This window comes from Rhinatrema bivittatum, chromosome 14 (genome assembly GCF_901001135.1).
Source record: "Rhinatrema bivittatum chromosome 14, aRhiBiv1.1, whole genome shotgun sequence".
In the NCBI taxonomy this organism is placed as follows: domain Eukaryota; kingdom Metazoa; phylum Chordata; class Amphibia; order Gymnophiona; family Rhinatrematidae; genus Rhinatrema; species Rhinatrema bivittatum.
Window position 1 is genome coordinate 37,843,781 of NC_042628.1, and position 16,419 is coordinate 37,860,199.

At 44.2% G+C, this 16,419-nt stretch overlaps 1 protein-coding gene across 1 annotated transcript in view; it reads right to left on the reverse strand.

The window, feature by feature from the left end:
• The window catches only part of ATP6V0C (ATPase H+ transporting V0 subunit c), a 57,686-nt gene that overhangs the window by 3,100 nt on the left and 38,167 nt on the right, over window positions 1-16,419 (reverse strand). The window contains 2 exon segments of the mRNA XM_029577725.1: window positions 4,563-4,588; window positions 4,590-4,747. Coding sequence (XP_029433585.1) covers window positions 4,563-4,588; window positions 4,590-4,747 — 184 coding nt within the window.

Below are 16,419 nucleotides of genomic sequence, written 5' to 3' on the forward strand. Positions count from 1 at the left end.
GTTGAGTGCTATTAGTTTTCAGGGTGTTTGGCCACACATTTGAGGCATTAAATCCCCTTACAACGTAAGGGGTAATAGACGCCCCTCGAAAACACGCGGCCAAACCTATGTTTAACAGTGCGCATTTACAGAATCAGCCTGCTGAAAAGCAGAATTCTCTAGCCAGCATATGTGGGAGGACAGCTGATGGCACAGCCATCTCTCCTAGACTACTAGATGAACAGCCTGCACAATGGTGAGATGTGAAGATATGCACAGACCACCAAGTTGCAGCTTTATGGATAGCTTCAACTGAAGCAGCTCTGAGATAAACCATTCAAAGCAGCTATGGCTATCACTTGAGCTTTGACAGTCTGAAATCTGTAAATCAGCTAGTGCAAAAGTGAATATAGTCCACTAGCAATATGAGTTTTTGGCCAACTACTCCCAAGCTATTGGGATCAAAAGACACAAACTGAGAAACCCAATGAGGCTAAATCCATTAGTAGGCCAAGGTTCTCTTGCAGTCCGAGAATGAAGAGCCTTCTCACCTTTATGTACATGAGGCCTTAGAAAGAAGGTTGGAAGAACAATGGCTTGATGTGACCACCACCACTTTGGAAGAAATTTTGGGCGAGGATCACTGGAGATATGATAAGAGATCCGTGCTTGTAATTCACTGATCCAGGGATGCAAGGAACTTCAAAGGTTCATATGGAGGTTTCATAGCTAAGGCAAAACTCCCAAGGCAGATGTTTGGAGACAGAATGCTACAATCTCTGAATTTAAAATTCTTTCAAATAAAACTGAAGCTCCCTCGATCAGCTGATGGTATTGCCACAAAGGTATACTTTCACTGAGAATGTATTAAGTCCCAATAAAGAAAGGGAAACATTTAAGGTAAATTGATCCAGAAAGTTTTTCATCCTATTGTCAGGCTGGCTATTTGAAACCATAGGACTTTCTAGTTGAAGACTTCCAGCCAAACACTACATCCTCCACCTCCCTCAGGAGAAGGGAGGAAACGACCATGTGCTCAACATGCATGCTGAGGGTAGAGGACAGATCTGGATGGTGAGCTCATTTATTATCGCAAAGGAAAGAGGCAATGTCTAATGAGATTAGAGGCTGCACAGACAACCGGACAAGGTATGGAAACCACACTTCTTGGCCACACTGACAAGAATGTCTGCTCAATTTCTAATCTCCTTCTGGATTGTCCTTGCAATCAATGGGATTATCAAATATGTAAACCAGTATCCAGTGAAATAGAAAAAGGTGTTAGGAGATGAACTGCAGCTGCTTGAAGCATGGAGCAAATCTATTGACTTTTCTGTTGCTCTGTAGCAAGTAGCTTGGATGACCTGAGGTTGAAAACAATCTGCCAACATGTTTAAAGTACTTAGAAGGTAGGTTGTAAGTAAGCTCTGTAATAGAGAGCCCACATACAGACCCCTGAGTGACTTGACAAAAAGATCCAGCACCCTTTGCTTAAGAACATAAGACTTGCTGTACTGGGTCAGACCAAAGGTCCATCAAGCCCAGTATCGTTTCCACACTGGCCAAGCCAGGTCACAAGTACCTGTCAGGATCCCAAGGGGTAGACAGATTCCAAGCTGCTTATCCCCAAGATAAGCAGCTTGGCAACCTAGTTGTATGTTTGTGATCAGGATTCTCTTTCCTGTCAGTATACGTGCAAAAGCCCTGCAGGTAGTGGATGACAAAGCATTAGGGTGATCAGAAGACAACGTCCTATGAAGAATGTTACCAGAGTGCAAACTTTACCTGCATGAGCTCTCCCCACCCTCCGGTGGAGGCAATGGAGAGAGACTTGTGGTGCTCCAGGTCCTGGATGGTTTTAACCAGAGACACTCATCACAATAGTTAGAGATTTGATGAGAAGTTGATGTAGCTGGTCCCACTGACGACATCTCATGTTCATTTCCATAATGGAGACAAAGTGCACCATATGACCAGGGATGACCAAGACCGATCTCGTTTGAATCTAGTCTTGCTGCAGGAAGGTCTTCACCAGGCTCCTTAGTGTTACAGCTCTTTCATCCAGGAGAAATGCCTGCTCCCAAACAAACAAAATCATCCATGCACTTATGTACATTACTATCCAGAGGATTCAGGTTAAACATGGAAAAGCTGACCAGGAACTGAATTGACAGACTGCTTCCGAATCTCTTGATTGGGATGAATCCATTACCAACCAACTGTCCAGAGGAAAACAAGACTCCCTGATGAAGGTGCACTACTACCACACACTTGGAACGCATAAGGCCAAAGACAGGCCAAGGGGAAGACTATTGCTAATGTGTCTCACTACAAACCTGAGGTACATCCATGGAGTTGGATGAGTGGGCATATGAGCATAGGTATCTGATATAAAGCACACATCCAACCTATGCTGAATAAATGGGAGAACCTTGTAGAGAATGTCTTCAGTTTTTCCCAGGCTTTGTAAATCCAGGATAGGCCTCAGCTCCCCAGTATTCTTAGGAGGACATTTCAGTAGTAGAACACCTGACCAGTAGCTTTATTATCCTCTGCTGAAGGAGTGATGTCACTTCCAGCCGGAGCCAGGCCAACTTAGATGGTTCTAGATTGAAAACTACTAGGTGGAGTGCAAACCAGAGAACCGCAAGCAGTAACTACACTCGTTTTCAGAATTCAATGGTCCCTGGTGATCTTTATACATTTCTAAAACTGGACCCAATCCTCCTAGTGGAGGTGGTGGGGAGTAGAGCCTGAAACTTACAAAAACCTAGGCCCAGGTTTCATCTGTGGTTGCTGCAGGGTGCAGTTATACAACAATGGTCAAACACTGATAAAGAGCAGAAGTGGCATCTCTGGAAAAACTTGTCTAAGAGAAATATTGGTGCCTGAGAGGTAGAGTTTGGTCATCCCCTCCCACCAACAGACTGAATAGTAGCTTGATGCACCTTAATCTGAACTATAGTATGATTCTCAAAGTAGTCTTATACAAGGGACATCCTCAAGCTGATCATGTATATCTTCCTACAAACTGCTGGCTCTTAACCAAGTGAGCCTCAAAGGCTACTACATTAAATGCTTCATAGATTGAGCAGATCAGGTGCCTCTTGCACTTCTCTGCATCAACTACTTTATGAACTGTAGCACGTTCTAAGACTCATGCAAGTGCTGCTATGCAAGTACTCAGCTTGAAACTCTGGAAAACTTTCCAAAGGTTTTCAAGAGTTTAGGGTCTTTCTCCTGGAGAGTACTGGAAATCTCCAGAGTCTTCTTGGCCTGCTTAAACATAGATTCAACCACAATGCTGTGGTCCAGCTTCATCAGTTCAAATACAGAGTGTGGTCACATCCTGGATTTCAGGTTAACTTTTGTGGCTGCTGGTCAGACAAGTAGTGGGATTCTGCCACATTTTGGACTAAGTTCCTGAAGTAACTTGTGCACAGGAATTGCTGCCAAGTCAGCTGGAGACTGCCAGAGTTGCAGGTGGCCAATATCCAAAAATCTAGAATAGAGGAGGGGAGGAGTTGTAGTAATCAGGTAAGGGGTCTGACAATCCCTGTTGAGCCTTCCTCAGATCCCAAAGGGGAAATGCTGACTCATGAACCAAGACAGCGAAAGAGGTGGAGACCTGTCACCTAAGAGGAGGCATAACCAGGAGGGAGGCTGACTTAGCCAAAGCTCCTTCCCCTTCCTCTGAAGAAGCATGGCCAGTAACTCTTGCACCAGGACAAAGATCAGCTTTGATTCTGTAGTAGTCTCAGCACTTACCCTTAAGTGCTCCTTCAGAGATCCTGCATCTTCCAGACCTAATACTGTTGAGCCCTGGGAGGACATACAACTGCAGTTATAGCAACTAGCCACATGTTCGGGGCCTAAACACTTGCAAACTTCATAGGCACCTGTGAGATCTGACACCCACAAACCCAGGTCTCTATGCTGCCGATGGCTAGCTTCTTAGGCCTTTTTCTAGACATCACAACCATCTTAGAAAAAAACTTTTCTTGGTAGCACTTAAAAGTGCTGTTGAGACGCTGCTGAGGTAGTAAGGCAAGAATAAAAATTTCTAGCTGCAATGAGGCAGGCAAAAATGATAGAAACACATAGTAACAATGGCAGAAAAGGACCAAATGGTCCATCCAGTCTGCCTAGCAAGCTTATGGTAGCATCTGCTGTGTAGGTTACCCCTATGTTTCTCTTAAGGGTAGTACATGCCACTGTTGCACAATTGCTAGAATGCACTTTGAGTTCAGTTTGCTGGTGATGGGTGTGAAGTTATATCCTGATAAACTGCAGGTGAGATTCAATCTTTAGAATAGGGGATTCACAATCTGTTCTTGCTATACATCTATTACAGCTAATTCAATGTTCTATTTTTTATATGCTCATTTCAGCTGATGTACCTATGTAAACAAGAATAGTGATTAGAAAGTCTATATTTTGCTATAGCATCCAAGTTTTTTGTTCTACGTGTTTGACCATCTCTATTGGAACCCTTTCCATATAACACCATATTTATGTATTCAGTAGGACTGGAAAAGACATGAAGAGTGCTAGAAATTAAACTTACAAACCTCACAACTTACCTGTATAGTGTGATTGAGTCTACAAGGGGCATTGGCGATTAGGACAGCCACCACTAAGCCGTAGATGGCAATGATACCCGCCATGACAACAGGAATGATGGACTTCATGATCAGCTCAGGCCTCATAACCGACATGGCTGCAATCCCTGTGCCACTTTTTGCTGTACCATAGGCAGCTCCCAAAGCTAGAAAAAATTTTTAAAAAATTATTCAGACAGTAATACTCATAAATACAAAAGTGCAGCAATAAGTTTACATCCTCTTCCCTCCCCCAATGTCACACACTCCGCTCTGGACAACAACTTTGCCTGGCAGCGTTCAAGTGCAGCACTGAGCATATGCAGAAAACATGCACAAACTGCAAAATCTTTACAAACTATAGAAGTTAACTGTAAAAGCAAAACTGAAGCTTGAAAGATACTTATGTGAAACCTCACACAACTGGTCAAATACAGATATACAGGACAAGTCACTTGTTCCAATTTTTTTTCCCAGTTTAACATAAGCAGAGTAAACCCAATAGCATTCAATCTGTTCATGAATTAGAATTACAGGAAGCCCACCTTGTTAGCCAAACGGTTAGCATAATACACAAGTCTGTGACCAACATCTCCCAAGTCAGGAACCAAGTAATGCTGAAGTCAGGAACGGAAATATTTAGAAAACAGATGCTGGGCCAACATTTTTAGGAGCCAGGAACATTTGCTTTTAACTAATTGCCTTTTTACTTTTTGTATATTTTTTTTGCTTTACTGAATTTTACCTGGCTCCTGGGAGTTTTCCCAACCCTGGCTTTAGTGACCTAGAGGAAGAACTTCACCCTATTCCAGTGTTTCCCAGTGCACTATGGCAGTGGTGTGCCTTCAGATGTGATCAGGTATGCCAGTATCAGCACCTGGGCTCTGTTCTTAGCAGCTCACCGGTGGTGGCTCTTAAACATGCAGTAGCTCCTTTCCGAGAACACATGTGTACACCTTTTCTTCCTAGTTACACCATGAGCAACATGCAGGGCATGGATACTGGGCCCCACTTTGTACAGCACAGGAAGTGGGGCCCAGCACATTTAATTATGTTTATCTGAACAGGAAAAGAAGAACAAAAAACTTCTAAAAAGTAACAAAAGCAGGACATCAGTTGACAGAGGCTTTTGTCCTAGACCAGGTTAGACTATTTCTTTATAGATTAATGAGAAATAGCTATGTAATCTTGTAAAACCTATTACCATATTAAAAAAACAACAACCTTATTTTCAGAAAGGACCAATAAATCAGAATTGGGCTAAATTAAAACCTCAATTTCAGTTTGCAGAAAAAAAATAAAGTCACCAAGATCTTATTTGTGCCCAAAAGCTTGCTGCTGCCTCAGCTGAATTTCAAGGTTCCCATGTAGTCCAGTCATTGCAGTAATATTCCTCTAGTTCTGTTCAGGAATATGAGATGCTTGTGTTTAACAGCTGAGGCTTTTGGGCAAATAAGCAATCTCATTTTTTGAAATACTTGTGGTCAACTACCCAAGTACGAAAAACCCCTTTACACAAAAGCTACCTATTGTAGAGATTGTCCCCAGCCTTCAAGAATGCTGTTCAAAGGGGACCCAAAATGGCAAATCAAGTGATTTGCCATTTTGGTCCCTACCATTTATGGGAAAGTGTAAAGATTAACAGCAATTTTGTCAAACTCCCCTCTGGTGCGTTTCCTCCAGGAGGTTTGGGGGAAGAGGAAGTGCAGGGCTGGGGAATTAGGCCCTCATTGCTCTCTGATCCAGAGAATTATCTCCTCTTATGGATCCAGCTGTGTGTTATGCTCTGCAATACTGCATTATTGATGGCCAATGACCTCAACTAATGGATACTCAGCCGGAAGAGATATGGGAGCAACCCCTGGATTGGAAGCAGGTTCAGGTGACAACCAGCTGGCAGAAAAGGCAGTTTAGTGGTGGTGGGCAGGATTCTACTGCAGCCCCAGGAGATGCTCTGCTGAACAAGTCAGCAGTATTTTGAATTGGAGTCCTCCAAGTAGATTGCTTTGGAGGATATCTGAAAGGCAAATGCTAGACTGGGCAAGTCCTTTGCTAGCCAGATGTCACTTGTTTGAGGTTGCAAAACAGAGGTAAATGATATAGCCAGTTGGTGAATGAAGGATCTGGTGGAGAATGCAGAATACAGGAAGCAGAAATTAAAACTTTATTTAAACTGGAAGATTTGGAAAATCAAATTAGTAATTTATGGCTCAGTTTTATATGCATCAAAATTCTACCACTTGCAATGTTCAAAAAGGTATTTAATAGAAGTCCTTAGGATGCCTGCGCAGCAGCTTCCTCTGAGGGTTTATTACCTTCCACCTTTTCCATTTGAGGGCAGCCTTCTCTCAGAGCCTTCCTGGAATCTTTAGACATCCCAACAGCAGCCCCACCAACTTTGACAGTCACTAACTCTTGAACCCAGTCAAGACCAAATTTTTTTTTTTTTTTTTTAAATCATGAGGAATGGTTTAGATGTGTAAGTTACCGTTTCTCCTGATGAGACCATAAGTAACATTGATAGCCCAGTTTTTCTTTAGCTTTCTGTACAAGTGTCGTATTTTTAGTTTGTTCAGGAGGGAGCATTCACATTCAAGCCTCAATCCATAGTACTGATTAATTGCAGCCTCACTCTTTCACTCTGACTTGTATGGTTAAAATTTCCTTAAATTTTGACTTTGAAATTCCATTATTGTGGACTTCAATGGTACAATTGATATCTTATTGATTTCATTTCTTTGTTTTTCCTCTTCTCAGATATTCAACATGAAAATTAAAAAAAAAAAAAAAAAGAGTGCATAAATTAAAAAGATTCTGCTCACAAGCTTTTCTGTACTTTTTTTCAATGCTCCAGGCAGGCATTAAATAGCTGAGCGATAAATGTTAGTCTGAGATGCACATTTATTTTTTTGCATTTGGAGTGAGTGAGTAAATAGCCTCATTCACATGCATTTGCATGTGATGACTGCTCTCATTCACGCCGTGGATGCACGTCAAATAGGTGCTAATCCCCCTACTGCATTAGGGGGTGGATTAGCGCTTATCCCGCGTCCGACTGCGAGTTACAGTGCGCTCGACTGAGCGCACTGTATCTATCAGTCCCTTAATGTGGTCCAGGCCTGTATATTCCCCCATTTGAAAATGTTTCATTTTTCAAAGAGTCAATGTTTTGACAACCTAGCTTTGGGAGGATGAATGGTTACAATTTTATCTAGAATATTTGTTAATTTATGATTGAGCCATCCCCCTTAACCAAGGTGTCCCTCAGGGATCATCCCTCTTCAATATTTACATCCTTCCCCTCTGCTACTTCCTTTCTAGCCTAAATCTCCCCCATTACATATACGCTGATGATGTTCAGCTGCTCATACCCATCACCGACTCCCTTTCGAAAACCATGGATTTCTGGAATAATACCCTCCAATCCATAAACAATCTCCTTTCTTCCATCCACCTAGCCCTTAACACAACTAAAACTGAAATCATGCTCATCTCACCCCCCAACCACTCGATCCTCCCCCCTCTATCACAGTTCAAATTCGCCCAACAAGTCCGTGATCTGGGAATCATCCTCGATGGGCACTTTACACTGAAGAAATTTATCAACAATATACTTAAAGATGGTTTCTTTAAACTCCATACTCTGAAAAAACTTAAACCCTTACTGCATGCCCTGATTTCCGGACAGTGCTTCAAACCACTATCTTTGCCAAAACTGACTACTGCAACTCCCTGCTCCTCGGCCTTCCTAACAACGCCATTCATCCCATTCAAATTCTGCAAAACACAACAGCCCGAATCTTGACCAACCTACGCAAACATGACCATATTACACCTGTTCTAAAAGATCTACATTGGCTCCCAATAGCATCCCGTATACAATATAAGGCGCTCTTCTCTCATCCACAAGGCTTTATACCATCCTGAAATGAACTGGTTCAATGAATCCTTCCGCTTACACCAGTCTAATAAGCCTACCAGACATGCACATCTCGCAACCATGCCTATCCCCTCTCCCAAACTCCACAAACTAACCTCCACAAGAGCCCGTGCACTATCCATCGCCGGGCCGACCCTTTGGAACACAATGCCAGTTGAACTACGGCAAGAGGAATGCCTGAAATCCTTCAAGCGAAAGCTTAAGACCTGGCTATTTGCCAAAGCATACACCTAATCTCCTCTCTTCCTCTCCTCTCTTCCTTTCCACGGCCCCCCTTTCGGTACCCCGCTTTTGCCCCATCCTTCTTCTTTCCGCCCCCTACTCCCCTTTTCTCCCCCTTCTGCTCTCCACTCCCGCCTCCCCCCCTAGTATTCCTAAATCCCTTTTCTCTCAGTCTCTCAACATTGTACATATGTATATAATTGCAATTCTTGTTTAATATTTAATGCAATTTATCCCATGTTCTCTTACCCCTTTATTCCCTTGTTAACATGTTTTATTTGTTCAATGTAAAGCGCCATGCATGGCGTATGTTTGCGTTACACTGTGAACCGATGTGATATCCTGGATGAATGTCGGTATATAAAAATTTTTTAAATAAAATAAATAAATGTATATCATAAGTTGCTATGTATTATGGAGAATTGACTTGAGGAAGGAGATGCATTTTGTCTAGCCCTTGTTTGCCTGATTATTCATTTTTCAATAAATGTAGGACACTGACAACTGGAGACAGGGTAGCAATTTTCTCTAATACTCTAAGCTTTGTAATAATGACAAAACCTCTTTGGATTGATGCACTTTTGAAGTTTGAAAGTCTCTTGTTATTGCAGGACACTAATTTAAAATCCATCAAATTGTTATTCTTCCCTGTCAGATCTCCAAAATAATTACTGAATGGGTTATGGAGGTTGAATATTTGTTGATTTTAGGAAAGTTTATGCTGAGAAAACTACCAGATCTAAATTTAGAGACAGCTTGGGATTTAGGCTTTACTCAGGTGTCTGGTAAAATCCAGAGAGCTAGCCATATATTAGATTTTTTCCACAAAAAAAAATAAATCTAAGACCCCAATTCAAACTTCATCCTTCTCTTGGACTGTTAACCATTACCTTTGGTAATGAGTTTCCATTAAGTATGACCAAAAAACAAATTTTAGAAAAAAAAAGTCTAGATCTTGAGCTTTTAACTTCTGAGCTGGATCCTTAAGACTTTGCAACAAGTTCAGATACACAAGAAGCACTTTGGAATACATTAGGGATGCTTTTGATGGAATAGCGTCACTATGTCATTGCCTAGTTAACACTTGCCCTAACAGAGGTATCAGTCAGATTTACGATTTTAAAAGCACCAGGTCCATCATGAACAAAAGTGGTAATTCATGAAAGTGATCGGCTGTCTTGTTTTTTGAAGGAAATTTTCAAAAATAAGATATTCCCATCTTTCCATAACCCGTTAACTGATCCAGGTGGAGATAGCTAGAGCAATTCTGATTGTGTGTCAGTTGGTCTCATGAGCAAATTTAAGTCCTTTAACCCAGTTTCATTGGTTGGATTGCAAAAGATTGCCATCTATGAATGGAGACACTTATGTTCTTGATCCTCTACTTTCAAAATTGGTTAAATACACTACTGTAGGCCTGGATGCCCATTTATTATAGTAAGTACTAGCATGGAGTAGGGTTGTTTCCTCATGTGCCTTAAAGCTGGCAATTATGTTGAAAAATATTCATTAGATCCTGGTATAATTTATTAGTAGGTCAGTTTCTAATCTCCTTTATTTTAGGAAAAATTTAAAAAAGTGGTATTCAACAAGTTGTCATTTTCTTATAAAAGTTGTTTCATCCTTTCAGATTGTTATGATAAACTGATCTCCCCTAAAAAAAAGTCTGGGGGTCTTAATTTACCAGATATTAGACTTTATAATATAGAATGTCAATTACATTGTGTGTGAATGACTCACCGTTTCCTATTCTTTCTGTGCCAATAATTTGGAGGCTGCCAAGGTAACATCTTTTTGGGATGAACCTGCTGAGGCTTCAGGACTGCTTCCACTGATGAGAAAACTGTGCATTACCTCTGGATTACAGAGTGTTTAAAATCTGGAAGGAATAGGGTATAGTAGATATTTCTTCTATTGTTTTGATGATTAATGCCTTTCTTCTGAATAATTGTATGATCAGTACCAGATCTCCTGCTCCTGTTGCCTTATTTTGTACTGTGAACATAGTCATGGGGATTTGATTGTGGCTTTATGGTTACTGGCTATTTGTTTTCTAATTTCCTAATAAACCCAGCCTCCCATTCCCTTGACCCTATCCCAGTCAAAACCCTTAAACTAATCCCCGAAACCATAGCCAGCCCAACTGCAGACATAATTAATACATCCCTCAAACAAGGCATCTTGTTTGAGGGATGTATTAATTATGTCTGCAGTTGGGCTGGCTGAAGCCCAACTTCCCTGAAGTCCCTGAAGCCCTGAAATGTGCCTTAATCAAACCCATACTCAAACCACCTCACCTGGATCCCTCTGACCCAGCAAACTACAGACCAAATTTCAAGTCTGCCTTTCATAGCGAAAATCCTGGAAAAACTCGTAAACCACCAATTCTCTGAACATCTAGAAACCCATAAAATACTATATCCCACTCACATGGATTCAGGAAGTCACTCAGCACAGAGACACTCCTACTATCCCTTGCTGACACAGCACTGAGGTCTAGACGCTGGTCACTCCTACCTACTGATACTTCTGGAGATTTCGGCCAACTTCAATATCATCAACCATGATATCCTACTAGCCCAGCTAAGGAAGATTGGTTTGGTTCTTACCTATTACCTATCAAACAAAACCTACAAAGTAAGAATAAATACCAGCGAATCAAGACAATTCCCCCTCTCACACTGCGTACCACAAGGATCATCACTCCTCCACCTTATTCAATATATACATGCTCCCCCCTCTGCAAACTCCTCTCCAACTTGGACCTCTCCTACTATGTCTATGCAGATGACATACAAATTCTCCTCCCCATGAAAGAACATCCAAAACACCCTACTACAATGGGAGTCCTACTCATCCCAAATAATAAACCTCCTTACTCAGATATCGCTCACACTCAACCACATGAAAACTGAAATAGCAAATGTTGCTTACCTGATGTAACAGGTGTTCTCACAGGACAGCAGGATGTTAGTCCTCACAAATGGGTGAGTACCGAGCTGAGGATGTCCCGACTTGCACCAAATGTACCCAACGGTGTGCAGCAGGCACAACAACTGAGGAGAAATTTGGGAAAGGGCATCCACACCCTACCGGGTAGGTGGAAGGGTGTTGGTACATCAGGTTGGAAAAAGGTTACGCAAGACAGACTGGCCGAAGATGGAGTCCTGTCTTCCAGCCTTGTCCAAACAATAGTGGGCTGCAAAGGTATGGAGAGAACTCCAGGTTGCAGCTTTGCAGATGTCAGGAAGCGGCACCGATCGAAGGTGTGCCACTGATGTCGCCATGGCCCTCACAGAGTGTGCTTTAACACGGTCTTGAAAAGGAATGCCAGCTTGCTCATAGCAAAAAGAAATGCAGTCCGCCAACCAGGAGGAAAGAGCCTGCTTACCCACAGGTTGTCCTAACTTGTTAGGATGGAAAGAGACGAATAATTGAGTGCTCTTCCTGTGAGAAACTGTACGGTCTAGGTAAAAAGCTAGAGCCCGTTTACAGTCTAGGGTATGCAGGGTCTGCTCTCCAGAGTTGGAGTGGGGCCTGGGAAAAAAGATAGGTAGTACGATAGATTGATTGATATGAAACTCCGAAACTACCTTAGGTAAAAATTTAGGGTGAGTGCGGAGTACCGCCCGGTCCTGCAGGAGCTTAGTGTAAGGCGGATAGGTAACTAGGGCCTGCAATTCACTAACCCTGCGAGCTGAAGTAACAGCCAAAAGGAATAACACTTTCCAAGTGAGATATTTCAAGTCACAGGAGTGCAGAGGTTCGAAAGGAGGTTTCATTAGACGACCAAGAACCAGGTTAAGGTCCCAGGATGGGGCCGGAGGACGCAAGGGTGGCTTTAGATGGAGTAAGCCCTTAAGAAAGCGTGTTACTAGGGGTTGTACTGAAATAGGATTACCCCCAATACCCTTATGGAAGGCGGCTACCGCACTGACATGCATTCTGATAGAAGAGGTTTTAAGACCTGATTCAGAGAGATGCCATAAATAGTCCAAGAATTTGGAGATTGGACAGGAAAGGGGATCAAGGGACTGAGAAGTGCACCATGATGTGTACCTTTTCCATTTGTATGAGTAAGACTTTCTTGTGGAAGGCTTTCGTGAAGCTATCAGGACCAGAGAAACGGAATCTGAAAGGTTAAATGGTTGAAGGATTAACCTTTCAACATCCATGCCGTCAGGGACAAGGCTTGGAGGTTGGGATGGAGGAGGCATCCGTCGTTTTGAGTGAGCAGATGCGGGTCCTTTCCCAGAGGAACGTGCCTGCGGATGGAGAGATCCTGGAGTATTGGAAACCATACTTGGCGTGGCCAGTAAGGTGCTATCAGGATCATGGTTCCTCCATCCTGGCGTAGCTTCACGAGAGTCTTTGACACAAGAGGGAGTGGAGGGAATGCATAGAGCAGACCGGTTGTCCACTTGAGGGAGAATGCATCTCTCGGCCGAGAGTGCTGGCTCCGAATGAGAGAGCAGTAATCGTCCACTTTGTGGTTCTGAGGGGACGCAAAGAGGTCTATGCGGGGAGAACCCCACTTGTGAAACAGAGAGGTCGCTACCAGAGGATCGAGTGACCACTCGTGTGGTTGGAAGACACGGCTCAGCTGGTCTGCCAATACATTGTCTACTCCCGGCAGGTAAGTGGCCCTGAGGTACATGGAGTGGGAGAGGGCTTCCGCCCAGATCTGCGCAGCTTCCTGACACAGAAGGAAGGAGCCTGTGCCTCCCTGCTTGTTTATGTACCACATGGCCACTTGGTTGTCCGTCTGGATTAAGATTATCTGATGAAATAGATGATCTTTGAAAGTTCGGAGCGCATAGCGGATTGCTCGAAGTTCCAGGAAATTGATCTGGTGTTCGGCTTCCTCTTTGGACCATAACCCTTGGGTTTGAAAGTCGTCCACATGGGCTCCCCAACCGATGTGAGAAGCGTCGGTGGTTAGGATTACTTGTGGATCCGGTGGAAGAAAAGGTAAGCCCTGAAGGAGATTGACCTGAGTCGTCCACCAGGTTAAGGATAGGCGCAGCGCTTGTGTGACTGACTATGGAGGACAGAGGCTGAAAAGCTTGAATCCATTGGTGTCGTAGAGTCCATTGTGTTACTCTCATGGCTAGTCGGGTCATGGGAGTGACTTGAACCGAGGATGCCATGTGTCCTAGGAGAATGAGGAACTGGCGAGCCGTGGCAGTGTTCTGAGACTGGAGCTTGCGAGCCAGGGATATTAGGGTGTGGACCCTCTGAAGAGGAAGGTAAGCCTTTGCCTGTAAGGTGTCCAAGTCTGCCCCAATGAAGGATAAGGTTTGAGATGGGACTAAGCAAGATTTGTCGTAATTGACAAGAAACCCTAAGGAAAGGAGTGTTTGAATTGTCAATTTTAGGGAGGATTGAGCTATCTGTTGGGTGGAGGCCCTGATTAGCCAATCGTCCAGGTAGGGGTAGACGTGGACACCTTTCTTCCTTAGGAATGCTGCTACCACTACGAGACATTTGGTAAAGACTCGTGGGGCAGAAGCCAGACCGAAAGGTAGGACACGGTATTGATAATGGTCGTGGCCTACTAGAAACCGCAGATATTTGCGATGGGATTGTGTGATCGCAATGTGGGTATAAGCGTCCTTGAGGTCGAGAGAGCACAGCCAATCCCCTCTTTGTAGCAGAGGGAGCAGCGCGCCTAGGGTTACCATTTTGAACTTCTCTTTTTGAAGGTATTTGTTGAGGGCTCGAAGGTCCAAAATGGGACGTAGTCCCCCTGATTTCTTTGGTATTAGGAAGTATCTGGAATAGAATCCCTTGCCTCGTTGAGAGGGAGGAACGGGTTCTATAGCATTTGATTGCAGAAGAAGAGATACTTCCTGTTGTAATTGAGCCAAATGGGTGGATAGACTCCACGCTTGAAGAGGCGGGGAGTCTGCCGGAAGAGTTATGAAGTTGAGGTGGTAACCCTGTGCGATAATTGTTAGCACCCACTGATCTGAGGTGATCTGCAACCAAGGTTGTAGAAAATGGTACAGTCGACCTCCTACAGGAATGTCCGGAAGAGGGGTTTGGCATGTGTTCCCTACAGGGGAGTCAAAGGCCAGCCGCAGGCCCAGGAGGAGGGGCTACAGTAGGCCTTTGTTTCCTAGGCTGACGCGGCTGAGGCCTAGTAGAGGATCGAGCTGGACGAGGCCTGGCCGATGGAGGGTAGTAACGGCGTGGCCGAAAGAACGACTTCTTAGAGTCCTTCTTAAGTGGTTGTTTGGAGGAAACCTCAGACGGAACAGAAGAAAGTTGTTTTAACGTCTCGTGGTGATCTTTTAATTCAGCTACAATTTGCTGAATTTGTTCTCCAAACAAATTGTCCCCTAAGCAGGGTAAATCCGCTAAACGATCCTGGACCTCTGGGCGAAGGTTGGATGATTTTAACCAAGCCCAACGTCTGGCCGAAATGGCAGTAGCTGAAACCTTTGTGGAGGCATCAAAGATGTCATAAGCCGTCCTGATCTCGTGCTTCCCTGCTTCAAACCCTTTGTTAAGAAGGGTCTGAAGCTGTGGCTGGTATTGGTCAGGTAATGTGTCAGCAAAATCTTGCATCTGTTTAAGGATGGCTCTGTTATATTGCGTCATGTAGAGTTGATATGAGGCTATGCGAGAAATCAGCATAGCTCCATGGTACACTTTCCGTCCCACACTGTCCAGGAATTTATTGTCCTTGACCGGCGGAGTGGAGGAGTGTGGCTTTAGACGCTTGGCCTTTCTTTGTGCGGACTCAACCACAACAGAGCGATGATCCAGTTGAGGCTTTTGAAAGCCTGGTGCTGACTGGACGAGATATGTGGAGTCAGCCTTCTTGTTAACTGGTGATACAGATGAAGGAGATTCCCAGTTTTTCTTTAAGAGATCGAGAAACACCTGGTGAATGGGGATGGAAGCGATGATTTTTGGAGCATCCAAAAATTGAAGCAGTTCCATCATCTGGTGTCTGTCATCGGTCTCAGATTGCAGCTGAAAAGGTACAATTTCGGACATCTCCTTTACAAAATTAATAAAGGAGAGATCCTCTGGAGGAGATCTTTTTCTACTCTCTGTAGGAGAAGGTGGTGATGGTAAATCTGTGTCAGAAGATGTATCATCACCCCAGGTATCATAGGGATCACTTGGGGGCTGAAGCCCCGATGGACCTGGTTGAGGATCCGAAGGCATCGAAGGAAACCTTGGAGGAACCGGTGGTACAATCGGTACTGGGAACGGCATCGAGGATTTCGGTGCTGCCGATGGAGTCGGTGCCTGTCTTGGAACCGATGGAGCCAAAGGATAAATCGGTGGAGATATACGAGAAGGCACCGATGGGACCACCCCGGAAGGGGGAATCAGGAACGGTGTTTCTCCCGCCGATGAAAATCCAGTCGGAGACGATGGCGCTGTCGGTGCTACTGGAATCATCGATGGAAGGGCATGTACAAGTGCCTCCATACGTTGTAGTAGCGGTGCCAGCGCTTCCACCAAAGGTTCGGTGGTCGGTTCCTTCCTCGGTGGCGGAGTCGGTGCCGGGGTCGATGCCGGTGCCGGAATCGGTGCCGGAGACGGTGCCAATGGAGGTTGGAATCTTTGCATCGCTTTCTCGATGGCCTCCTGGACCAGCCGGTCCAGTTCAGCCCGGAGACCAGGGGTAACAATACCCGGCTCGACGGGAGAAGG